The 22,551-nt window shown below is 43.8% G+C and overlaps 1 protein-coding gene across 2 annotated transcripts; it reads right to left on the bottom strand.

Annotated features, from left to right (window-relative positions):
* Positions 1-1,574: 1,574 nt before the first annotated feature.
* pklr (pyruvate kinase L/R) lies at positions 1,575-22,408 on the bottom strand. Of its 2 annotated transcripts, none has more exons than XM_026184513.1 (12): positions 22,318-22,408; positions 14,312-14,476; positions 13,629-13,720; positions 12,941-13,072; positions 9,742-9,928; positions 8,660-8,933; positions 7,752-7,902; positions 6,814-6,966; positions 6,534-6,700; positions 4,143-4,209; positions 2,018-2,132; positions 1,575-1,929 (listed from the first exon to the last, which is right to left on the bottom strand). In XM_026184513.1, exons 2-12 carry the CDS (start codon positions 14,448-14,450, stop codon positions 1,820-1,822), a joined length of 1,587 nt encoding a protein of 528 aa, XP_026040298.1. In that variant the 5' UTR covers positions 14,451-14,476; positions 22,318-22,408; the 3' UTR covers positions 1,575-1,819. The 2 variants fall into 2 exon arrangements, with proteins under 2 accessions (XP_026040298.1, XP_026040297.1); XM_026184512.1 differs by lacking the exon at positions 22,318-22,408 and adding an exon at positions 20,403-20,651.
* Positions 22,409-22,551: the final 143 nt, after the last annotated feature.

Genomic DNA, 22,551 nt, shown 5'->3' with positions numbered 1-22,551 from the left:
CCTTAAGAAACAGGGGGGAAAATCCAGCAACGTCCCAATCTGCTAGGCCTTCAGTCAATCCATCTGCTGTTCACTGAAGTCTCATCAGAAAAGCTCTCAGTGCAAGGGTGGGTGTCAAGAAGCCATTCTTATTGAAGGGAAACAGGGAGAAAGGCTGTGGTGTGTCAAATTACACAAGAAGTGGACCGAAAATTAATGTCAGCAGGTATTGAATTGATGAATGGAATTGATGAATCACAATTTCAATATTTGGTTCTGATCATCACCACCATTATCAAAACTGATGGAATTATAGATGGAGAAAAGTACCATCACATATTGATCCACCATTCAATAACATCTGGAAAGAGTCTGATTGGAAGCGGCTTCAATATTTGGCATGACAATGATCCCAAACACACTGCCAATGTAGTAAAAGCACACATGACATCAGTTGTGGATCGGCCTCCCCAGACCCCGGACCTCACCATTAATTAAACCAGCGTGGGATCAGCTTGACAGAGAACAGAACAAAAGGCAGCCAACATCCAAAGAAGAGCTTTGAATGATCTTCAAGAAGCCTGGAGAAATATTCCTGAAGACTACTAAAATTGCAAGAAAGCTGCCTGAGAGAGTTCAGGCTTTGTTAAAGAATAAATTCGTTCAAACCAAATATTGAATATTTCAAGCTTGTTAGTATTATACAGATTCTTCTTTCCTTTATGTATTTTAAATCCATTGTTTGCACATTTTAATAAATAAATTATGTTAATAAATCTCTACACCTATTTCCCATTTCCGTAGCAAAATATAAAGAAGTGACATGTGGCTTTTGCACAATACTTTAAGAGGTCAAATTGGTGGTTTAAAAGATTAAATATAAATTTATCTGATATCTATACTTTTATTTCAGTTTTCTTTTGTTGTGGTATTGCTACTTTTACTTCAGCAGTTGACTTGAATAGATCTACATGTAGAATAAGTGAAAAACCTCACATCTTATTCCCGCAGGCTTATGGAAAACAGACTTTTGCAAATATAGACATAAAACTCTGTAAGTGCTCCAATTGTCCCAGAAAGATAAAACGCTATTAGACTAACCACAGAAATATTTACAGTGAGTCAGCCTCTGCAAAAGTGGCTATTAGTGGTAGAAAGAGAGAGAGAGAGAAATAAACTGCTGCGGGAGGATTCAATGCACATTAAAGCTCAAAAGGAAAAAAGGAGGAAGCAAGGATGTCACAAAATAAAGGATTATGAGACATGAGGAAGACCCACACAGGAACAGATATAATTACTTTCTGGGTGAGCAATATGCAGATGTGGCCATCTGGGTCATCTCAGTTGACAAAGGGGGTGTCAGCTCTGCATCATCGGCTGCTGCTCATAATAGCCAAAAAATTGCCGCTGCACAGAGATAAGCTTGGGACTCTGGGTAGGAATGAAAGTCTTATCTCCAAATTCTATAAAGAGCACCAATGTACTTCAACAATGGCAGCCACAGAGACAATACTTTCACTTTCAATATGAAAACAGGAGGCAGGACAGTTCAATTACAGAAGCCTGTGTCCTGACAAGAACTGGAGAACAACGTATTAAAGTTAAAGTCAAGTTTTATTTGAAGGGAGTCATGGGTACATTCATATGAGCGGTTATTAGACCAGGTGTTTCCGCATAATAACCTCAAATTTTAAGTAGAGTGTTTCTGCTGCTTTCGACAGAGGTTATTGCTTCGATTTTAGGGGTGGTTCTTTGGCTTTTTGGTGCATTAAAAGATTTTAAAGGCTCTCTTAATGAACCTCCAGCAACTCTGTTAGGGTTAGAGTCCAGTGAGGTCATGTTATTGCGGGACATTCACTGCCCTCATAATGTTGGTGTGACCAGACCCTGGGATCCAGCCTGTCATCACAATCACCATGTCGCCGGACTTGAAGAACCCTCTTGTTTTCCCTGTGGTGTTGGAGAGATAAGGGCATGTGAGTAATATGGCTTATATTATATAAGAACTGCAAGCGGGCTGAACAGAGCACAGACTGACCAATTTCCATGCCAAAGTTGACCCTGTTGTCCACATCATCAGCCCACACAGGAGCGGGCAGAGGGTGGAAGAGGGCAGGAAACACGCCTCGTAACAGCTGAGACTGACGGGTGACCTGACAAAGAGAAAAAAAAAGAATAGGTACATTATAAAATAACTGCAAGTTGCTTGGTGGTTATTGATTTTTATAGTCTGTCAGTCTGTTGATCCCCCGATATATTTACCAGTAAAAACAGGAATGCAAACAGACAATGTGACAAAGAGGAGTGTATAAATATACAATGAAGGCTAACTGGGAGACTGGGAACAAGAGAGGAAGAAAACAATCATACAGACAGGAAGTAAAACAGAAAACAACACAGCAAAGAAAAAAAACTATCAAAATCAAACACAAAATAATAAAATACACATATGGAGCCCGGAAGGCTCATATTGGACATACTGTGGTCTTTTCTAAAGTTAGCTATACATCAAAATAAGATTCCTGCAGGTATATCTGTTACGATTACTGTTGAGCAATTAAATGCATTATAATTAGATGGTGGAAATCCGAGCCTCCAACATCGCACGTGTGGTTGAATAGGATTTGGAAATCTGTCTGATTGAACAAATAACTTCAGAAAGACGTATTTATCAGGAGATGGAGACCTATTTTTACATTTAAAGAAGGAAGAGAGAGGACTATGAAAGTATGTCAGAATGAGGCAATTTTGTTTAAAATATGGTCATTGTTATATTCATTTTTTTGTGTATCCTTTTATTTTTATTTTCTTTTAATTAATATTACTGAGAAAAATGAAACATGCCAATTTTGTACTCTGTCACCACAATTTTATTGATACTAAAAGATGACCTGTGATTGATCAAAAAGTGTGGACGTCATAATAATGGACGTCAGGGGGAGCTGCCTTCATTTCAGTGACCAGCCATAGTGTGGGGTTATTACAGAGCATTCACATGTGCTCCATCAAATTTGACCCTGATTATTGCTTTGACATTATTGGAAACCATGATTCTTTTTTTAAAGACCGTGTAACCCACTTTGATCACTGGTCTTAGAACAAGAAAGTTCAATAAAACAGAAATACAGTCGGTAATAAATACTCCAGATTGGTGATACCAGTCTGACAACACTGTCACAATTTACCACGACAGACAGCAAAAGTGGACATCGCACACTAATCACTTTTGAAAACAGCGAGATATCATCATCTAAGCCAGACCTTCCCAAAGTGTGGGGCCCGCCCCCTAGGTGGGGCGCAGAGCCATTGCAGGGGGGGCGCGGCATGAAAAGGGGGAAAAAAAACAACCATGGGGCTCCCACACAAACGCAAAGCAGGAGATGAAGCATCGCTGAATATGCTTCCAAACCAACTTCATTCTAAGCCAAAGACTAGAAAATATGGTGAAGGATATCTTCCCTTTGGTTTCACCTGCACAAGTGCCGAGGTAGGTCTCCCCTGCAGAATTGGTCTTTCCTGTGTCGGGAGCACCGCTGGGCTCTCCAAATCACAGACAAACAGTATCCCACATTCTTGATTTTTAGTTCACAAACACTTGTTGTAATGACTAACTACTCCTGACATTTCGGAGATGTTAGCTCTTTATACAGTAAAGTTAATCTGACTATCTGCCATTGGCGCACAGCTGACGTGAAAAAAGGCACATACCTTTGACGTTGCAAGAACTCTGTATTCCTCGCCCACACGTAAACGCAAAAAATGAGTTTTAAAAAATCTCCGTTTTCGGCGATTCAAAACGCCGTTTACGTGTGGACGAAACCGCTGCATTTTCAAAAATACCCGTGTAGGTGCAGACGTAGCGTAAAAGAGTTAGTAGTTTATTTTCTTACTACCTGCAGATTACTTGTATTTGCTTAACTGTTTACTAAATGTTTGAGGTGTGAAATAAACCGCAATTGAGCAAAATATGGGTGTGTGTGGTTGGAGGATGTGTTTGTGCGTGCAGGGGGGGGGGGGGGGGGTGCAAATATTTTTCTGTAAAACAAAAGGGGGCCCAGCGAAAAAAGTTTGGGAACCACTGATCTAAGCCACGTTTTCATGGTAAGACAAATGCACCAGGTGTCAGCACAAAAGTAATATTTCTTTTGGTTCATAGAACAGACCTGTGGGCTCCTGGTGACGGCAATGATCGGACAGCGAGGGCGGTACCTGGACAGGAGATGAGCTGACCTGCAGAGAAGAAGTGCAAAGTTAAGGATGGAAAATAAATTATCAGTGATGGCACGCATGAACAACACTTTCATACTGAGGGAAAAATGAAAGCAGCATCACTGCTCCTTGGCATAAGTCATACAGGACTCTTTTCTTCCAAATATAATAATAATAACTCGCTTTTTGTGATTAAAGCTGCTGTCTTCCATGATCCGTTATTAATCCCGCTTTCAAGGTCATTTAGACCGCTTCCTCTCAACATCTTAAAGTAAAATCGGCACTTACTCAGCAGCTTAACACCCAGAGCACAGTAGGATATCAACTAAACAGATACCTCTCCATTTGTTAGTTTCTTCACTCATTTATAGAAGCTTTTGCTTTTAAGACTGTCTGCTGTCTATGAATGTGAGAATCTTATGTGCTTACACTTTTGAAATATATTGCAGACATTACAGATAAACTATTTTCTAATCAGAATTAAATCTCATAGTTTTAATATCTGATATGTTATGGTTGTATGTTTACTTAGACATAATGGCTAAACTAATTGGAGATCATTCTAGTGTATTTTTATGCACATTTTGGTAACAGGAGGTACGTGTGTGTCCTCCTGTGTGCACATTTAATATATGTGAGACGGGAAATCTCACATATATTATATAAAGTACAAAATACACAAAACAGTACAATGAAGCCCCATAAAACCCAGAAGATGCACAAGCAGCAAACATTACTGCAATATTCAGCCTGGACCTTTGGGATAAAAGAAGCTGCAAACTTTAAAGAGCCTGTGTTATATGTTTGTTTGGAGAAGGACAAATAAACTTGTTTCTAGCATCTACAAGGACGAATACAGAAATTATTAATCCAAGTTCCTCTTTTCCAATCCAAGGTCACCGGAGTGCCGGAGCCTATCTCCTACACCCTGGATAAATCTCCAGTCTGTTGCAGGCCTCACAAAAATTACAGACACATTCGCACCTGCATACATCACTAACACGTGTGCAAGCACAGGGAGGTCCAGGCTGGATTCAAACCCCTTTTTACTATGAGGCAACAGCGATACCCACAGCACCACCATGCCGCCAAAACAATGATAATATATTTATGTTAATTATTTTCAAATGGTTTTCCAAGTGCCCACTCCGGGTCAGGGACGAGACCCTGCCCCAAGTGGATGAGTTTAAGTCTTGTTCATGAGTGATGGGAGAAGGGAGCGGGAGATCGACAGACGGATTGGTGCAGTGGCTGCAGTGATGCGGACACTGTACCGGTCTGTTGTGGTGAAGAGAGAGCTGAGCGTAAAAGCGAAGCTCTCAATTTACCGGTCAATCTATGCCCCTACCCTCACCTATGGCCACGAGCTGTGGGTAGTGACCGAAAGAACGAGATCGCGGATACAAGCGGCGGAAATGGGTTTCCTCCGAAGGGTGGCTGGCCTCTCCCTTAGAGATAGGGTGTGAAGTTCGGCCATTCGGGAGGGGCTCATAGTAGAGCCACTGCTCCTCCACATCGAAAGGAGCCAGTTGAGGTGGTTCGGGCATCTGACAAGGATGCCCCCTGGGCAAGGTTTTCCGGGCATGTCCCACCGGGAGGAGGCCCCGGGGCAGACCCAGGACACGCTGGAGAGATTATATCTCTCGGCTGGCCTGGGAACGCCTTGGTGTTCCCCCGGATAAGCTGGAGGAGGTGGCTGGGGAGAAGGAGGTCTGGGCTTCTCTGCTTAGGCTGCTTCCCCCGCGACCCGGCCCCAGATAAGCGGAAGAAAATGGATGGATAGTTTTCCAAATCTAATCAGGCTTTTTAGTTACTTGTGCTAAATATGCTAGCTCTTAGCTTAGCGCTGCAACAGAACTGGAGAGAGAACAACATGGCAGCAAACTCCACCTACCAGCATCTTTCTATTAAACTAACAGGCCACAAAGTGAAGGCCAGCTATAGTCCCGGTAGATCAGCTGATCTCAGTGTCAGGCAACTTTCACACAGACCTCACACAGAGCATCTTATTTAAGTTCCCTAAACATGACCATAGCTTCTTTACATCTGCAAGCTACTTTGCAACCCTCTTCTACCACAGCTTCTCCTTCCATGCCATTTCTGACTTAATCAATGTAATATCTGTTGATGGTTCTTGCTGCTGCTCTTCTGAAACAAACGTAAGATTCTCTTGACTTTAGCGGTTCTGACTGATTTACTGTTTTTTTTTGGTAGGAAACCCTCATCAAACAACAATAAAACTTTGTCTTATGCTATATCGTGACAGTCAGGTGAACTGTCACGATATAGCATATAGCACTGCTAGTTCTGACACATTTATCATGAATGTTAGCTGATATACTCACCTGCCAGTGGTCGTGAGGACTATAATCGCCCCGGCACAGCATTTGAACGAAGACTCCACTGCTCCGATCGCCGTGACCTCCGTGGGGTCAGAGGAGAGAGGAGTGAGGCGGCGCAACTCCTCAAAAAGCTGCTGGTGGAAAATGGCTGCTTCTGCCTCCCTACAGATCTGAGATAGAGCGACAGAGACAGGGAGAGGGACAGACAGAGGGTTAGAGCATTATCAGAGGGCACTAAGTCAGACGCAACCGAACGACACCATGTGCACACAGAAACACACACCGAATGCATCATTGCAACTGACTCCACAGGAAACAGTCCCTTGGCGGTTTCTCCAGATAGCATTACACAGTCAGCTCCATCCAGCACGGCATTGGCAACGTCACTGCCCTCTGCTCTAGTTGGCCGTCGGTGGGTCACCATGCTCTCAAGCATCTGCAAATGCACAAAAACACACAAAGACACACATACAATACATTTCAGCTATAACCAAAACGTCTCTATAAGGTACTATAAATGGATTTCACCAATGAGTCCATCAAAAATAAGCCACTCGGAGTCTTTGTATGTCAATTTTTGTTCATTTTGACAAAGTGATATGGGCGAGCACGAAGACAGGAGGTAATGGCTTTGTGGATGGATAGATGGTAGAGTAGGAGTAATAAGAGATCATTTAGACTGAGGCAGACGAGTGCGAGTTAGAGAAATCGTTATTGGTATGCTGGAGACTCAGTGTTATGAGTCAATAAGCGAGGCAGACAGTTGGAAAATGAGCTTGCAGCATAGCCTGTGAGACTGCATTTTTAGTTAAGAAGCTCCGACTAATGCTGATTAGTGCATGTGTGTGGGTGTTGTTTGTGGGCTCAGGTCTCGAGTAGCAAACCTGCTATAACGCTGTCACTCCGAGTCAAGAGCTGTAGCATAAACAAAGTACAGCACTGTGACTCAACATGGCTGCGGGAGTGTTGCACGCATGTGTGTGTGTGTGCATGTGTGTAAAAGCAGAGGGGTGTGAAAGAGAGGGAATGTGTGCATCTCTGAAAATGAATTCACTGGACAAGTGACATTATGCACGAGTGTAAGGTTAATGTGTAGTTGGACCCGTTTGACATTCGGCTGGCTGAAACTGCAGTTAAAAGTCTTAATCTCAATATTTCTTCTTTTTCTGTGATTTTTTTTCTCTCTCTGTGTGTGTGTGTGTGTGTGTGTTCATCTCTGACCTGTGTGGCACAGATGACAGGCTTCCCAGCAGAGTTGCATCTCCCAATCATCATCTTCTGGGCAATGAAGACTTTTTCCGCAGGGATCTCGATCCCCAGGTCGCCTCTGGCAACCATCACGCCATCGCTCTCAGCCAGGATTTCCTCAAAACTGACAGACAGATTAGAGGAAGGAGTGAGTGTTTGGGCTCAAGAAGAGAGAGTTGGAAAAAGAGCACAAAAGGAGGAATAAGGAAGATTCTACACGTTATCTAAAAACTAGGTCTTCCAATTCAGATTTTTTTTTGTCACGCTGCTTTTAGATCTTCAAAAGATATCGAGGATAGCGTAAAATTTTGATTTAAATCCTAAATGATCTGGATGAAATCCAAACTCCTATATGAGCAAAGAACAAAGAGACTGAAAGGAAAAGCAGGAAGCTGTGATGCTGATGTAGATTTAAAAGGGAAAAACACAGCTGCAGGACATCCAAACAGGACGTTTAACACCAAATATTCACAAACAGCTTAACTACTGTTAAGAATTCATCTTTATTATCTAATGTCTTTCTATTAAAACTGCAGTTAAACACTGTCAGCAGCCGGGGAGCAGCAGGACAAAGCATGAGATAAGTAATGGAGGTAAGAAGGCAGGGAAATAAATTATGTCAGGTATATTAATTGGCTGCAATAACTCACATGGACAGCCACAGAGACCGCTTATCATAGATGTGTAAAATCTAAAGTTGACATATGTTTCTCCTTCACTGACAGCTGGCTGTCCACAGGAGCGACAGATCACATCAGCGGTGGATTTAAAAGACCTGTCAAAGTCTCGTTGTGGAAGACTCATGCCGTCAGTGCCTGTTTGGCTAAAAATAACTCTGCAGAAATGGCATTAATTGGAAATTGGATTTTTCCAGGACTCACTTTTGAACTCCTTGCCGGCTTTCCACCTTGCTGATCACTTTAATATCTCGACCATGCGCCCCAAGAGCGCGACGCACATCCTTGACATCCTGGGCTGAACGGATGAAGCTGGCGAACACCATATCAACACCCTGAGCCACGCCGAACCTCAGGTCAGCCTCGTCCCGCGGGCTGACCGACTGCATGCCGATTAGGTCGCAGCCGGGAAGGTTTACGCCTTTACGACTGCAGAGCATCCCGCCTGATTCCACCACCGTGTCCACCCAGTCCGAACCTGACAAGAAAAATGTTGGAGATGCAGGGACTCACAAAGGAGTGGTGCATTGATACTATAAAAACATTCAATAATACAACCAAAAATCAGAGCATGGGAAATTGCACAATTGTTGGATAATAAGGAAAATACATTAGAAGTAATATATAATAATGGAACTCAAGAATCCATAGAAAGATTTAAAGTTATACGTGCATGCAGGGATGAAGGTTTATAGGCCTGTGGACATGTTTGTATCAGTACACTGGCCTGAAAAGTTGCATTCAGTGCATGAGATATATGAGAATGAGCTATAGAAGAATGCACATAAAACTGAAAAACCACCTCGCAGATAGAAAATGACAAATGTTCACATAATTGAAGACAAAGAAAGCCTTTGGACCGTGGGAGGATAAAGGAGCCTGAGGTGAAAATCCAAACAGGCCCAGGAAGAGCAGAGGGAGATAAACACACAAGACTGTGTTGATACTGTTTTGTTGACCTTTATTTTGGTAAAATTTGATTTGGATCCAAATTTATAGTTGATGGTGGAGAAAAATTGTGGGCTGTGAGTAGGGGGATCAGATCCCAAAAAAGGTAGTCAAATATATTATAACGTATTATTTACATAATATCTGAATGGAACTTTTCCATCTCTCTTGCTAAATAAATATTTGAGCTGCTCTTCTGTCTTGTCCTTGGCAACAGCAGGGACGGATCCATAAATTGGCAAATTTTTCTGACAATTTTTATATTTTTATCAAATTACGACCACACATACTGTGTCCCTTCACACCATAGTTTCTCTTGTCTGTGTAATGCACATTACCTATATCTAATACTCGGAGTCCAATGAGGCCATCATCAATGTAGATCTTTCCATCCTTCTTGAGAACTTTGGGCAGGTTGGGATAGTCCACCCAGATTATCTTTCCATCTGTCTTGTCTTTGTCACTCTCTGCTGTCACCACGCGCACATTGTTGCCCTTCACCAGCTCCACCTCTTCTTCCACTTTCTGTCGAAACAGATACGAAACACAAAAACCTCCAATTACTGCTCTTGTTGTAAGCAAACATACAGTAGTATTGTCATTTCCAGCAACTGAATTTTCTTAGACACAAGATCTCTGAGTGCTGCTGCAGAAAATCAAAAAAACTGACTGCGTTTGAACCGTGATGAAATCCGTGACTGGTTGATTAAAAGGCGTGCTGTGTTACAAAACGCCGGTGTGTTTTGTAGTGTTTATAATGAGTAGTTCTAGTACCTTATCTGAGAGGGTTTGAGTGGCAGCAATGATGAAAACACAAGAGACTTTGTACTGTACAGGCATGAAACTTTAAAAGGAACACACTGGCTGCTTTGTGCAAAGCATTTGGTATTTACTGATGACGTAACAATTATATTTCCAAATATTTGAGAAGGCAGCACACTTGATGTAAGACAACGACGGACAGAATTAGAAATGAGTACATCGGAGGGACAGCTCAGATCGAGCAGTTTGGAGACAAAGTTAGAGAGACAAGTCTGAGATATTTTGGAAAATTGCAGAGGAAGGATAGTAGAAATACTGGGTGAAGGATTTTGAATATCTTGTGCTCAGGAAGGTGAAAACAGGAAGAACACATAAAAGGTTCATGGATGTAGAGAAGGAGGACGTGCAGGTGGCCGATATGACAGAGGAGGACAGTAGGGATACGGTGAGATGGATGCAGATGGGAGTAGGGAGTAGCCAAAAGAAGATGTTATGTCAAAAAGACAAGAATGGGATTCAAACATAGCATAAGTTTAAAAATTAACAGAATAATCCAAAAATATTTTGCACATTTCTACAAAAAACAAGCAGTCAAAAGTATACATCTCAATGAATAATTCCTAACATGTGTTGAATGTTTTAACATGTTGTTGATGTCCACGCCTGCTATAAATGGCCAAATATAGCATCCACCATCTTCTTAACCACTTATCCAGGTAGGTTTGCAGGAGCACTGAAGGATATCCCAGCTAACATACAACGTGGGTAGTCATTATTATATATAATAATGATTGACTGATTTATTGGTTGATTGATTGGTTGCCATTACATATATTCACCTACATATATAATTTTGTATGCTGTAAATATCTTGTCTGTTAAAAATATAAATGTTTAGTAAAAATAGAGTTATATTTAGCATGTGTTTAGTAACTCAAGTGCACTGTAAACATACACGGCAGACCCAGTGGCATTTTGATGCTTTTTATTAAAGCTTTGACGGTTGCTGTCCACAATACTCACAGAGCTGCAGCTCTCCCGCTGCCCGCTCAACACTATCACAACAACAACCCAACCACAGGACCCAGTACAATATTTAATTCGGCGGGGCGTGATTGCGGATGCCGTGCAGGTGCGTCCGCCTCCTCTGCACGGCACCGCAGGCCACGCCCCGCCACATACCCCCATCGCCCGACTGAGGCCGGGGAACCATCCGGCCGAACGTACTCCCCCCACCGCGAGCGGGAGAGGGGATCAGCCCGGACCGTCGGCGCCCCCGGGCCCTGGCCAAGCGACGGGGAGTTGTGAGTTCAGGTGGCCGCCTGCGAACCCAGCAGCGTCGGCGAAGCTGGTCCGGAGGTCGGCCGCGTGGCAGGTGGACGCGGCGCTGTTGGTACGGTCGTGCGCCCCAGCTCGCAGGCGGCTGGGCAGATGCCCGGCAGGCACCGGCCTCTGGTGGAGGTGAGGCCGCTCTGCTCACCCTGCTAACCTCGGGCTTCGGTGGCGCGGACTCCCTTAGCACGGGCACCACCGACTTATCCCGCGGCTTCTCCGCCCCTCCCGGTGGGAGCAGCTCACGTTCCCCTCGCTGCGCCTCCGCCGCTGCCCCTACCGGCTGGAGCGGCTCCTCGGGCGCCGCCATCGCCGCTGCCCCTACCGGCTGGAGCGGCTCCTCGGGCGCCGCCATCGCCGCTGCCCCTACCGGCTGGAGCGGCTCCTCGGGCGCCGCCATCGCCGCTGCCCCTCCCGGCTGGAGCGGCTCCTCGGGCGCCGCCATCACCGCTGCCGGCTCCGCCGCCTTCTTCCGGGGCGCAGGAACGGGCACCGGGCCCTGCAGAGCCCCAGCGGCTCCTACGCGAGGTGTGGGGACAGGCGCTGTGGCAGGCTGCGTGCTAGCTGGTCGCAACCTGGGGGCCGGCACTGGCGCCTGCACGGACTGCATCTCCTCCACTCCAGCGCCATTGGGGAGCGCCGGTGGGGGTGGTGGTGGTGTCGGGCAGGACCGGATCAGCGCCGCCAGATTCTCCATTCTCTGTAGATGGCGTTCAGTCTGGTCCTGCAGCTCTTCCCGCCTGCGGCGCCACACCGCCGCCTGCTCCTGCTGCGTGGCCGCCAGCTCGGCCACCATTCTCGCCAGCTCCTCCCTCTGCTGGCCCACTCCTGGGTCTGCCGTGCCTCCCGTCCTGGGTTTCGGCACCACTGTAAACATACACGGCAGACCCAGTGGCATTTTGATGCTTTTTATTAAAGCTTTGACGGTTGCTGTCCACAATACTCACAGAGCTGCAGCTCTCCCGCTGCCCGCTCAACACTATCACAACAACAACCCAACCACAGGACCCAGTACAATATTTAATTCGGCGGGGCGTGATTGCGGATGCCGTGCAGGTGCGTCCGCCTCCTCTGCACGGCACCGCAGGCCACGCCCCGCCACATGCACCTTTCAATTAGTCTACCCAGACTCAGATCAAATGCCATGCAGAGTATTTCTGAAGCTAATCAACACACAAGGAGGTTTCCTGCAGCCTGGAGTTATTTGTTCAGCAAAGCAGACAGCAGGCAACAGCAACATGACCAACAACACAATAAGATGATGATGAAAAGGCAGATGAGCACACGCCTACAGCTGTTGTTTTTCCAGGAAAAGTAGCAACCTGTAACAAATGATGTGCTGCACCAAGGAATGGGCTTATTTTCTGCACCTCTTACACCTGACTGCATGTGACTGTTTGATTAGGTTTAGACTGTTTGATAGATGAAGCAAAGCATGCTCACCCCTTTAACTAATCCGGTGCGGATCTCTGGGCCCTTCGTATCCAAAGCGATGGCAACCGGTCGATAGTACAACGGGTCAGAGGTTATCGTCTCCACCGCCTCTCTGATGTTCTTGATGGTTTCACCGTGATACTGAAAGACACAGACAGGGAATCAATACCTGGCTGAGTGGAGAACCGAGGCGTGTGAACACAAATGCGCCACAACATTAAAACCAATAGCCAGTGAAATGATTCACATGGATCATCATCTGTTATCTGTGATGGGTGCTGGCATTTATGTGGCTGTTACTTCATCACAAGCCATGGATGTACCCACTCCCATCCACACATCCCAACTGCACAGGAGCAGCTCAGGGAACACAAGAAACAAAGACTGCAAGGTCTTCCAACTCCCCAGATTACAGTCTGATAGATGCTAAAGCAGCAAGTTGAGGTTAGTATCTTGCTGTAGGATATTCGGCATGTAGCCAGGGATCAAACCACCAACCTTCTGATTAGTAGATGATCTGTTCTACCTCCTGAGCCACAGCCACTCCACAGTGGGTGGCAGATACCACAAAACACCTCCAGATGTTCTTTCTTTACGCCCCTGATTGGTCAAAGGTGTTTTGGTGTCGTGAATAAACAGGCAACATTAACCAGGCGGTTTTAATGTTGTGGCTGATCAGCATGTGTGCCGTACGTACTTCATGTGATCCATGAGAGAAGTTAAGACGAGCGATATTCATTCCAGCCTTGACCATCTCCTGAAGTTTGGGGATCGATCGAGATGCCGGACCTGAAAGGAAAAAAGAGAGTGAATAAAAGAAAAGCAGTTTCAATAATCAAATGTTCATTCATTTGATGTAGGCCCCAAAAACAGAATTTTATTTGTTTTCCATAAAAGGATCTTTAGGTTTTAAACAGCCACAATAAAATTACATTTTGGCTATTTTTTGTGTATTTCCTGATATTTTATTAATAGCCTTATTCATGGTATAATTTGTTAATGATAGAAATTTTTGTTAGCTACAGGCAGACATTAAAATGAACTGTTTGCTTGCCTGTTACTTTATCCCTTTAATGAAAACCCTTCAGGGAGTGATAAACAAACCCATGTCCTCGCGAGGAATCAAAACATCATTTGGAAAGCCAGAGCCAGAGCCAGATGACTTAGGAACCGTTTGTATAGTGTATTTCCTTCTAATTGTTTTTCATCTTTTTCTGGACAGCAAAAGCTTCAAACTACATCAGCCAAAAAGCCTTGCCAACAAGCTAAAGACCACCCACCCCCTCCAGACGCTGGCTTTCTGACACGGAGCCAACGATGACACATAACAGTTGTCAGACAACAAACTTGAAACTGAGACTCACTGTCTGTCACACTCACCGATGGTGCAGATTATGCTGGTGTTGCGCGCTGTGATTGGCTCCTGGTTGATGTCCAGGAGACAGAGATGCTCCAGGAAGGTGTCAGCCATACTGGCGTCAAGCTGCTGGCGTTGGATGAAAGAGTCCGGCAGTGTCATCACATCGGAGTAGCGCCTGATGCGAGCTATAATGACAGAGAAACGCTGTCAGTGGGATGAAGTTGAGTCATGAAGCTCTACTGCCAACTGCACCTGTGAAAACCAAATGAACCGAACACTTCCGACCGAACGAAGCGCACAATTTCAGTTTCAATAGCAAAAAGGAACAACACAGAATATGCTAACATTAAGAGATAAAACACAACACATACAGACCTGACATTAACTGCCACCAGCAGGGGTCACAAAGGTTTAGATGCTGGTATATTCAGCCGACTTATGAGTCACTACTGCGAAAACTATACACAGCTGCTCTGCTGATACGCTATACTTTACAAGCAGAAAAGTGGCATTTGAAAACAGAGACGACGACTGATAATATGGAGGCAATATAAAGGTTTTTATGCTGACATTTGAAGCTGGAAGCAACCGTTTAATTTAAGGCTGGTTGTTTTTCATGGACCAGAAAGGAAGACACACACAGACACACACACACACACACACACACACACACACACACAGTCTCTCTATTGGATACAGTATTTACAGTCACTGGGACTGAAAGGAGCCAAGGTTGCATTTCTGTTGTTACCCGCTCTGTCAGCTTGTGAAGCACAATAAAAACAAATCCTCCAGAAGCAAAAGACAAAGGAGTGGATGGATGAGCAAAAACCACATACCAGCAATAACGACTGTCACCACCGTAATGGTAATCGGTTGAACTATAAAGCTGTTATGGCAAACATCAGCATTCTTGTGCACCCCCGTACATTTGATGAAATGTTCAATGTTTACTCTTACTTAAGCTCTGCTTTTGAAGTATCTGTCAGTCTGACAGCTGCTGCTGCTAGAAATGAAACTGCAAGAGTCAAGAGAGCGAACCAGACCAGTAAAGTTATGGGCATTAAAATCAATTCAACCAGCTGAAAATCTAAAGCAGTCCTTTATAGATCTGAGGTAAACCAGAGAACTTGGCTCATAATTCTACAGTTTCATAATGATGAGTGCAACCTTTCATTTGATCTGTTGATGCTATAACATCTCGATTATATCAATTTTAAAAGAAAGCTCTGATTTTGTAGATATCAGCGTATCTGGAGCCAACCCCAGCCCCCTCTCAAGCCTTTCCCAAACCACAGCCTCAATTCATGCTCAAGCCATCTGCCATTATCTACTAGATATGCTGTTCAACCTATATGTAAGTAGGATGTTGTCCCAGCTAGTGAATTACTTTTTAATTGTTTGTGGTGGGTCGTCTACCAATCGGAAGGTCGGTTGATCGATCCCCAGCTTTCACAGTCTATATGTGGAAGTATCCTTAAGCAAGCTACTGAACCTCGAGTTTCCCCCAAGCTAGGCTTATGTGTGTGTGTGAATGTTAGATAAAAGTACAAAGTAAAAGATGCTGTGTGAATGTATGTGTGACTGGGTGAATGAGACTGGTAATAAGTGCTCAGACTAAGTAGAAGGTTTCTATATAAGTAGCAGTCCATATACCAATAATCTACGCAGTTTGAGCCATGTGCTACTCACACTGGGAAAATACCAGTAGGTAAAGCCTTTCAGCACCTTATCCCAGTGACTCCACAGCCACCAGTCTCTATGGCATCACTGAGCATCAACCTCGAGGGCTGAACAATGAACTCAAAGCTCAAGTGTCTAATCCTGCAGCTCATAAAAGAGCCGCTTGAATCTGGCTACAAAAGCACATCAATCTCCATTTCCCACTTAAAGTGGGCTGGGGCCATCCTGAACTGCGTTCTGACACCTTCGATCCAGTGAGCAATTAAATCTGATTGGCAGTTTAATGCAAACTACTGTCGAGCTTCAGCTCATCCCTCAGAGACAGTTAAATTACTAAATGGGGCCACCTGCACACCGCCTTCTCATCTCTGTCATGAATCCATGCATGTAGTTTATAACGTGGCCACAGTAAGGGAAGCAAGCATAAATGGATGAATTTTTAAAGTAGGCAAATTAGAAAGATGAAGAGAGCTATTAGAAAGAAAGGACAGGATGGGAAGACAAGAGATTATTTTCAAAGGTAAAGACTGCTCAGCAAGTGAGTGGAAACTTCCAGCTTACATGCAGTATCCCCGCTCTTGTTAGAATTTTTTTTTAACCAAGCAGAGGATCTGCTGAATTCGCCTGGTTATTTCATATAGAGTAAGATCTATGACAACAAATACATGATAATCATTCCATGTTTTTCAGAGGTGATGCAGGACAGTAAGTGCAGGTTAAACTGGGAAGTCTGCAATACTGTGGCTCAGTTAACTGTGATGGACCATGTTAGATTGGTACAAGACAGACTGTGGTATCCATGGTCACAGCTAGTTAGTCATGTTAGGTCATGGGTTGCAGCAGAGAGAGAGAGATGGTGCTGAAAGAATTTTGAATTGAACCCTATGAGAGAGCTCTGAAAAAATGATAGCAGAAGTATAACTTTCATAAGAGCAAGGTTTTAAACCCTTATTCGTGGGCAGCAATTGGGTGAATGTTTAAATTTTATTATTCAGATTTAACTGGATATTTTATACTTTATGGTATGAGATACCAGTGCTAAAAATAGAAGAACACACAGTGGATCGCCCAGAGTTCCGACGGCAAAATTATCAAAGCAGTGAGGGGTCATTCTGACAGACAGCAGAACAAAAAGCAGCCAACATCCAAAGAAGAGCTTTGAAGGTCCTTCAAGAAGCCTGAAGAATTATTTCGTTACTACTTAAAGAAATTACAAGAAAGGTTGCCTAGGGTAGCTCAGGCTGTGTTGAAGAATAAAGAAGGTCATACCAAATATTGACTTTCAATTGTGTGACACTTATACGCTGGACCTTGCTAACCAACAAAAAACAAACAAAACAAAACAAGGCAAAAGCCATAGCACCAAACTAAAGGCTTAAAAACAGGACTTTCTGAACACATGGGTGGCTACCTTCATCTTTTATAAACAGTTTATAGGCTGCGCCAACTGAGAGTATTATACAGGGAATGGAGCCCATTTCTTTCATTCAAAGCATTGTGGTACCTGACTAAGAGCTTTGCGCCAGTACAATGGAATCCATTTTAAAGGATGTCACAGTCAGTCGAGCTTGCAATTTCGGCCATCACAGAGACTAAAGAGCGTGAGGATGAGAGGTGAGTCCGACATAAGGTTTGTGTGAAAAGGTGAGGACAAAGACGGGAAAGAAGACAAGAGAAAGAACAGTGCACACATCACAGAAGAGCCACATTTTACAAGGTTGTTTTGCAACTGTCTAAAGGTTGTTTGCTGTTTTTTTAAATAGTATGCGTCAGTTATCAGTTTAAGGACTACGCCGTGAATGGACAAACAGAAACATGCAAGGACATAGTTTGCACTCTGCAAAGGAAATTCCCTGGTAAAACCAGTGAATGGCGGTTTTGTAGAATAATGTGAACTTGCAAAACTCGTCTATCCTGTAGATTCAGTGTCTGTCTGCGTTTTCTATTTCTCTCCTCTCCACCTCCCTGTGACCCAGTTCTGCCGCACTGCTGCACACATCATTACGTGTCCCACTGAGATCCTCTCCAGACACGTCCCAGAGAGTACACATGGAAACACACACATGCAATACATCCACCTGCAAACATCCAGACAAATGTACACACACGCAGGCACCTGTTACTGGAAGGCTGACTATAAATAGACATTAGGTCAAAGACACTAAACTTGCAAAGTATCAGTCAACACTGAGGCTTCATGACTGATTAAAACCAATTATGGGTGTAACCCCAGTATACCAGGAATGAGCTGCACTTGGTCACATTTTCGGAGTGTTTGTGCAATCGATCAGTGAACCCACGGTAAGAGTGCAGCTATTTATCCAACTGCGGCTGCACTGAAGTTCAAAGGCATTTGACATCTGACTGTTATGCAAGTGAAAAAGGACATAATGCAAAAACGTGACACTGCACAATCAATGATATTACAAAAAAGGGATTATTTAGTATTTTTCCATCAAGATACAGGTTATCAATCACACGCAACATGTCTTGCCAGTTCATATTAAACACTAATCCATAGTGCTAGTACCAAGTTGGACATCGCATGCACTGACAAAGGTACTGGGAACATTCCAATGTTGCAGATTTGTCCTCATCTGCCTCAGCTCAAAGGTGCTCTATTGGATTGAGATCTGGTGACTATGAAAGCACTTGGAGCACACTGAAGTCCTTGTCATGTTCAAAAAACCGATTTGAGACAACTTCAGCTTTGTGGCTAGGTAGGCTGTGGTGTTTAAACAATGCTCAGCTGGTACTAAGAAGCCCGAAGTGTGCAAGAAAATATCCCCACACCGTTATACCAACAGCAGTCTGAACCATTGCTACAAGGCAGGATGGACCCATGTTTTCACGCTGTTATTGCCAAATATGACATTAACATCTGAATATTGAAGCAGAAGAGCGTCAGAGGAGAGAGACTCATCACATCAAAAAGACTGATTGCAATGTTTGTTTCCAATCTTCTACAGGCCAATTTTGGTGAGTCAGTGTGAACTGTAGCATCGGTTTCCTGTTCTTTGCTGACAGGAGTGGCTCTCAGTGTGGTCTTCTGCCACTTCAAGATACCACTTTCAAGGCTCTCTTCTCCATTCTGATGCTGAGGTTGAACTTCAGCAGGCCTCACTCCTTGGTGGCTGCTTATTGGGGCCTGGAGCCTGGGGCTCGCTCGGGCCACTTTGGGGGTGGGGTGCCCTCGGCCTCTCGGCCTGGGGCTCGGTCACTCAGTCACAGCTGGCTGCCGGCGGAGCTCACGGGCGCGTCACTGCAACCCCCCCCCCCCCCCCCCCCCCCCCCCCTGGCTTCTGCTCCACGGCTGCTGAGCGACCCCTCATCTGGGACTCTCCTCAGCTCTTTCTGGGACAGTGGCGCAGCTGCCTCTCTGTTAGTCTTCCTTGGTCTCTTGTGTTCTGAGGGCCTCTGGATGTCTGGAGTCTTGATCTCCTCCATACCTGCTTCATGCTCTGGTGGGCGGGGCTGTGGCTCCCCACACACTCTAGCAGATCATTACATGAAGGAACCTTTTAAATACAAGCGCGTCCATGCTAACAGGTGTACACACGGGTGCTCACACACACAAACTACACCCTTTTTGGCTCCTACCTTAAAGCACACTGTGCGCTGTCGATATTACGTGCTTCACAATAATGTTTAATATTTAGTATTTACTGTTATATTCCCATAGATCATCGTGATGTTGTTTATTGTATTGCTCTCATTTTCTTCTGCTTGTTTTCTTTTTTCTTTCTCAACAGGTGATCCAGGTGATTGATATATGTATTTTTTTGTCTGCTTATTTAGTTGTTTTTTGTTTTTTTGCCCTTTATCCTCGTCCCTCTTCTCCGCTGTTTTTTCCCCCTCTTCCTTTCTCACTTTTCTTTTCCTCATTCAAGTCTGTCCCGTATCTAGCAAGTGAAAATAAAAAATAAATAAAATAAACAATAAAAGGTGAATCAAATAGACCATTACGGCAAGGCTGGGATGGTCAATTTGGTAAAGTAAATCCGTTGGGCATCTTTCTTCGCCTTTAGACAATAATTCTGATGGCAAAAGAACCAAACGGGACAGGCAAAAAAAAAAGAAGAAAAAAAAAGAACTTCAGCAGGCCAACTTGATCTTGTCTAAATTTATCTCTATCTGCTGAAATAGCTCAGTTGGAAAAGCGTTAGATGGAAGATCTAAAGATCCCCGGTTTCAGCAATTAGGAGTTACCCTTAAGCTTTTCTCCCCCCAAGATTAATAAGTTAATGTGTTTCTAAATGTACTAAATTGTTGTCATGTGGTTGGCTGATTTGATTATTGCAGTGCAAAAGTGAGAAGTTGAGCAAGTGTTCCTAATAAAATAGCTACAAGTGTAAAACATTCAATACATTTTCATTAAAATAAATAAAATCAAGCTAAACCTGTATGAGAATATATGAATGTGCTTACCCATGTTGAGCAACCCTTCCATTATAGATCCAAACCTACTGTTTCACTGTCCGATTCTTTCTCCAGTCTACTTTTGTTTTAGGTTCTCTTGGATTTTGTTGTGTAATTTATTTTCTCCCAATTTCTCAATCCAATTCCTCTGTCTTTGTCCTTTACAGCGCTAATGTTATTGACTGGTCTTGTGTCACCTGAACAAGCCTGTTCATGTCTCTTTCATTCATCTTTCTTTCGCCCCTCTGCTGCCCCCTCATCTATCTCTCCTCCCACTCACACCATCTGGACTGGGTCCACACAGCATGCAACAGTTGCATGATTGGGCTGAGTTAGCATAAGAGAGCCAATCTGACCTGGCTACAAATGATGCTAAAAATGGAAAATCTTTGCCAGACTGGTAAGCCAACAGAGTACACTACAGTACAAAAGGACACCGGTGTCCTGCACCGTTGCAAATTATATAACCCTAACCTTGACCTCAGAATGTGAACTCCAAGCCAAACATATTTACTCATGCTATTATGTATTTGTATAAATTGTCAATGTATTATTAGTAGAAAATAACCAACAATAACTTCTCACTTATAAAGGAAAAGAACTAAATACATGCTTCACTGTAGTTCTTCCAATGGTTTTAGTTTGCTGTAAACAAATTATCTTCAACATTTTTGGAACATTTGAGAACAAATAATTATGCTTAACAAGTAGGTCCGTAAAGAAAACAGTTATCAGTTGCAGCTGAAGTTGTATAACCTGAACTTATAATCTGAACATTTCCAAGAACACCACTTTAACATTATTTCAGTGCGTCAGCACCATGAAGACTTTGCTGGAGATCCAGGAGGTCCCAGGATAACTGGTCACTTTTACATTGCACAGACCCCGTAGCTATAGTTACAGAGTTAAAAGGAAAAACGCTACACCAAGCAACATCATCCCAACTGTTTAATTTTATTAATACTAGATTCTGTTTTCTGATGGAATTAAACAAGAAACCAAAATAAGAAAAAAAGTTTACAGCTGGAGTAGAATAAACACCATCCACAATCTGGCATTCCTAATTTATTTCTTAATAATTCCCTATAGCTGATCTGTTGGGAGCAATAACATAATTAAATAATTATCAGCACACGACGTATAAAGCTTTTGCAAAGAAATCTCTCAGAGTAGATATTGGGCCTCTTCTTGCTTCTCGCATGCTTAAATGGATGTAAATGTTATTCCCTCTTTCATAGTGTTTATTCACAACAGCAGCTATTAGAAATCAGTAGGACTGATAAGAGGTGTTATTGAAGACTAAGACTTTGAAAAATGAGGTTACACGTAGAGGCGACGTGGCTTGTAGTTAAGGAGCACTTTGCGTCTGCGCGGAGCCTCACTTTGCAGAGCTGAGTCCGCGCATAGAGTGGACTGGTGGGTGTAAATCGTTAGCCAAAGGACAAACAGCACTTTGGTCCTGAGTTGACTGTTTAAAATCTAACCCTGCAGCCATCTAACGTGCAAAGCACACACCTCCGTAACATCTACTAATGCTACGCTTGCAGTAATTATCAGACGGGGTAAAGGTCGATTTTACGCATTGGCACCAAAGTGCAACTTAAATTTGCAATATGAACTGAATACTCGAACAGCATTGTTCGAGTATCAAAACTCCCCCCCCCACGTGGCTCCTGCATTGAGTTCTTTTTAAACTTGATCGTGAGTTGCAGGAAAAAAAGAGGAATACACAAAGCGATCAATACCCGCCGCAGCGACGGAAATAATCTGCAAGATTTTTTTTAGCTACAAAACAAAGAGAAACAATCATGAGAGGTGGATACAGGAGCGAGCCCCGATAAGCAGAATTAAGTATTTACTTGGCCCAAACAGCGTATTTTCATTACGATGAGAAGTTGCAATGTTTAGAAGAGAAGTAACGAACCTCTCGGATCTCTCCTCGAGCAGGTAACAAGTGCTGGGTGAACAGTAGTGATGGGTCGTTCGCGAACGAAATGGCTCTTAGAGCCGACTCTTTGACGTGAACGACGCGAGCCGGCTCCTTATCGCGAGCTGTCACGTGGTTTTTTTTTTTTCTTCTTTCTCTCAGCCTCTCTCTCGCACTTTTTTTCCGCTTCACTCTGCACGCGAGCCTTGTGCTTTACGCTGGGCAGAGGGG

Source organism: Astatotilapia calliptera, chromosome 11, assembly GCF_900246225.1.
Source record: "Astatotilapia calliptera chromosome 11, fAstCal1.2, whole genome shotgun sequence".
Lineage (NCBI taxonomy): Eukaryota > Metazoa > Chordata > Actinopteri > Cichliformes > Cichlidae > Astatotilapia > Astatotilapia calliptera.
This window is presented reverse-complemented; position numbering and strand designations above follow the sequence as displayed.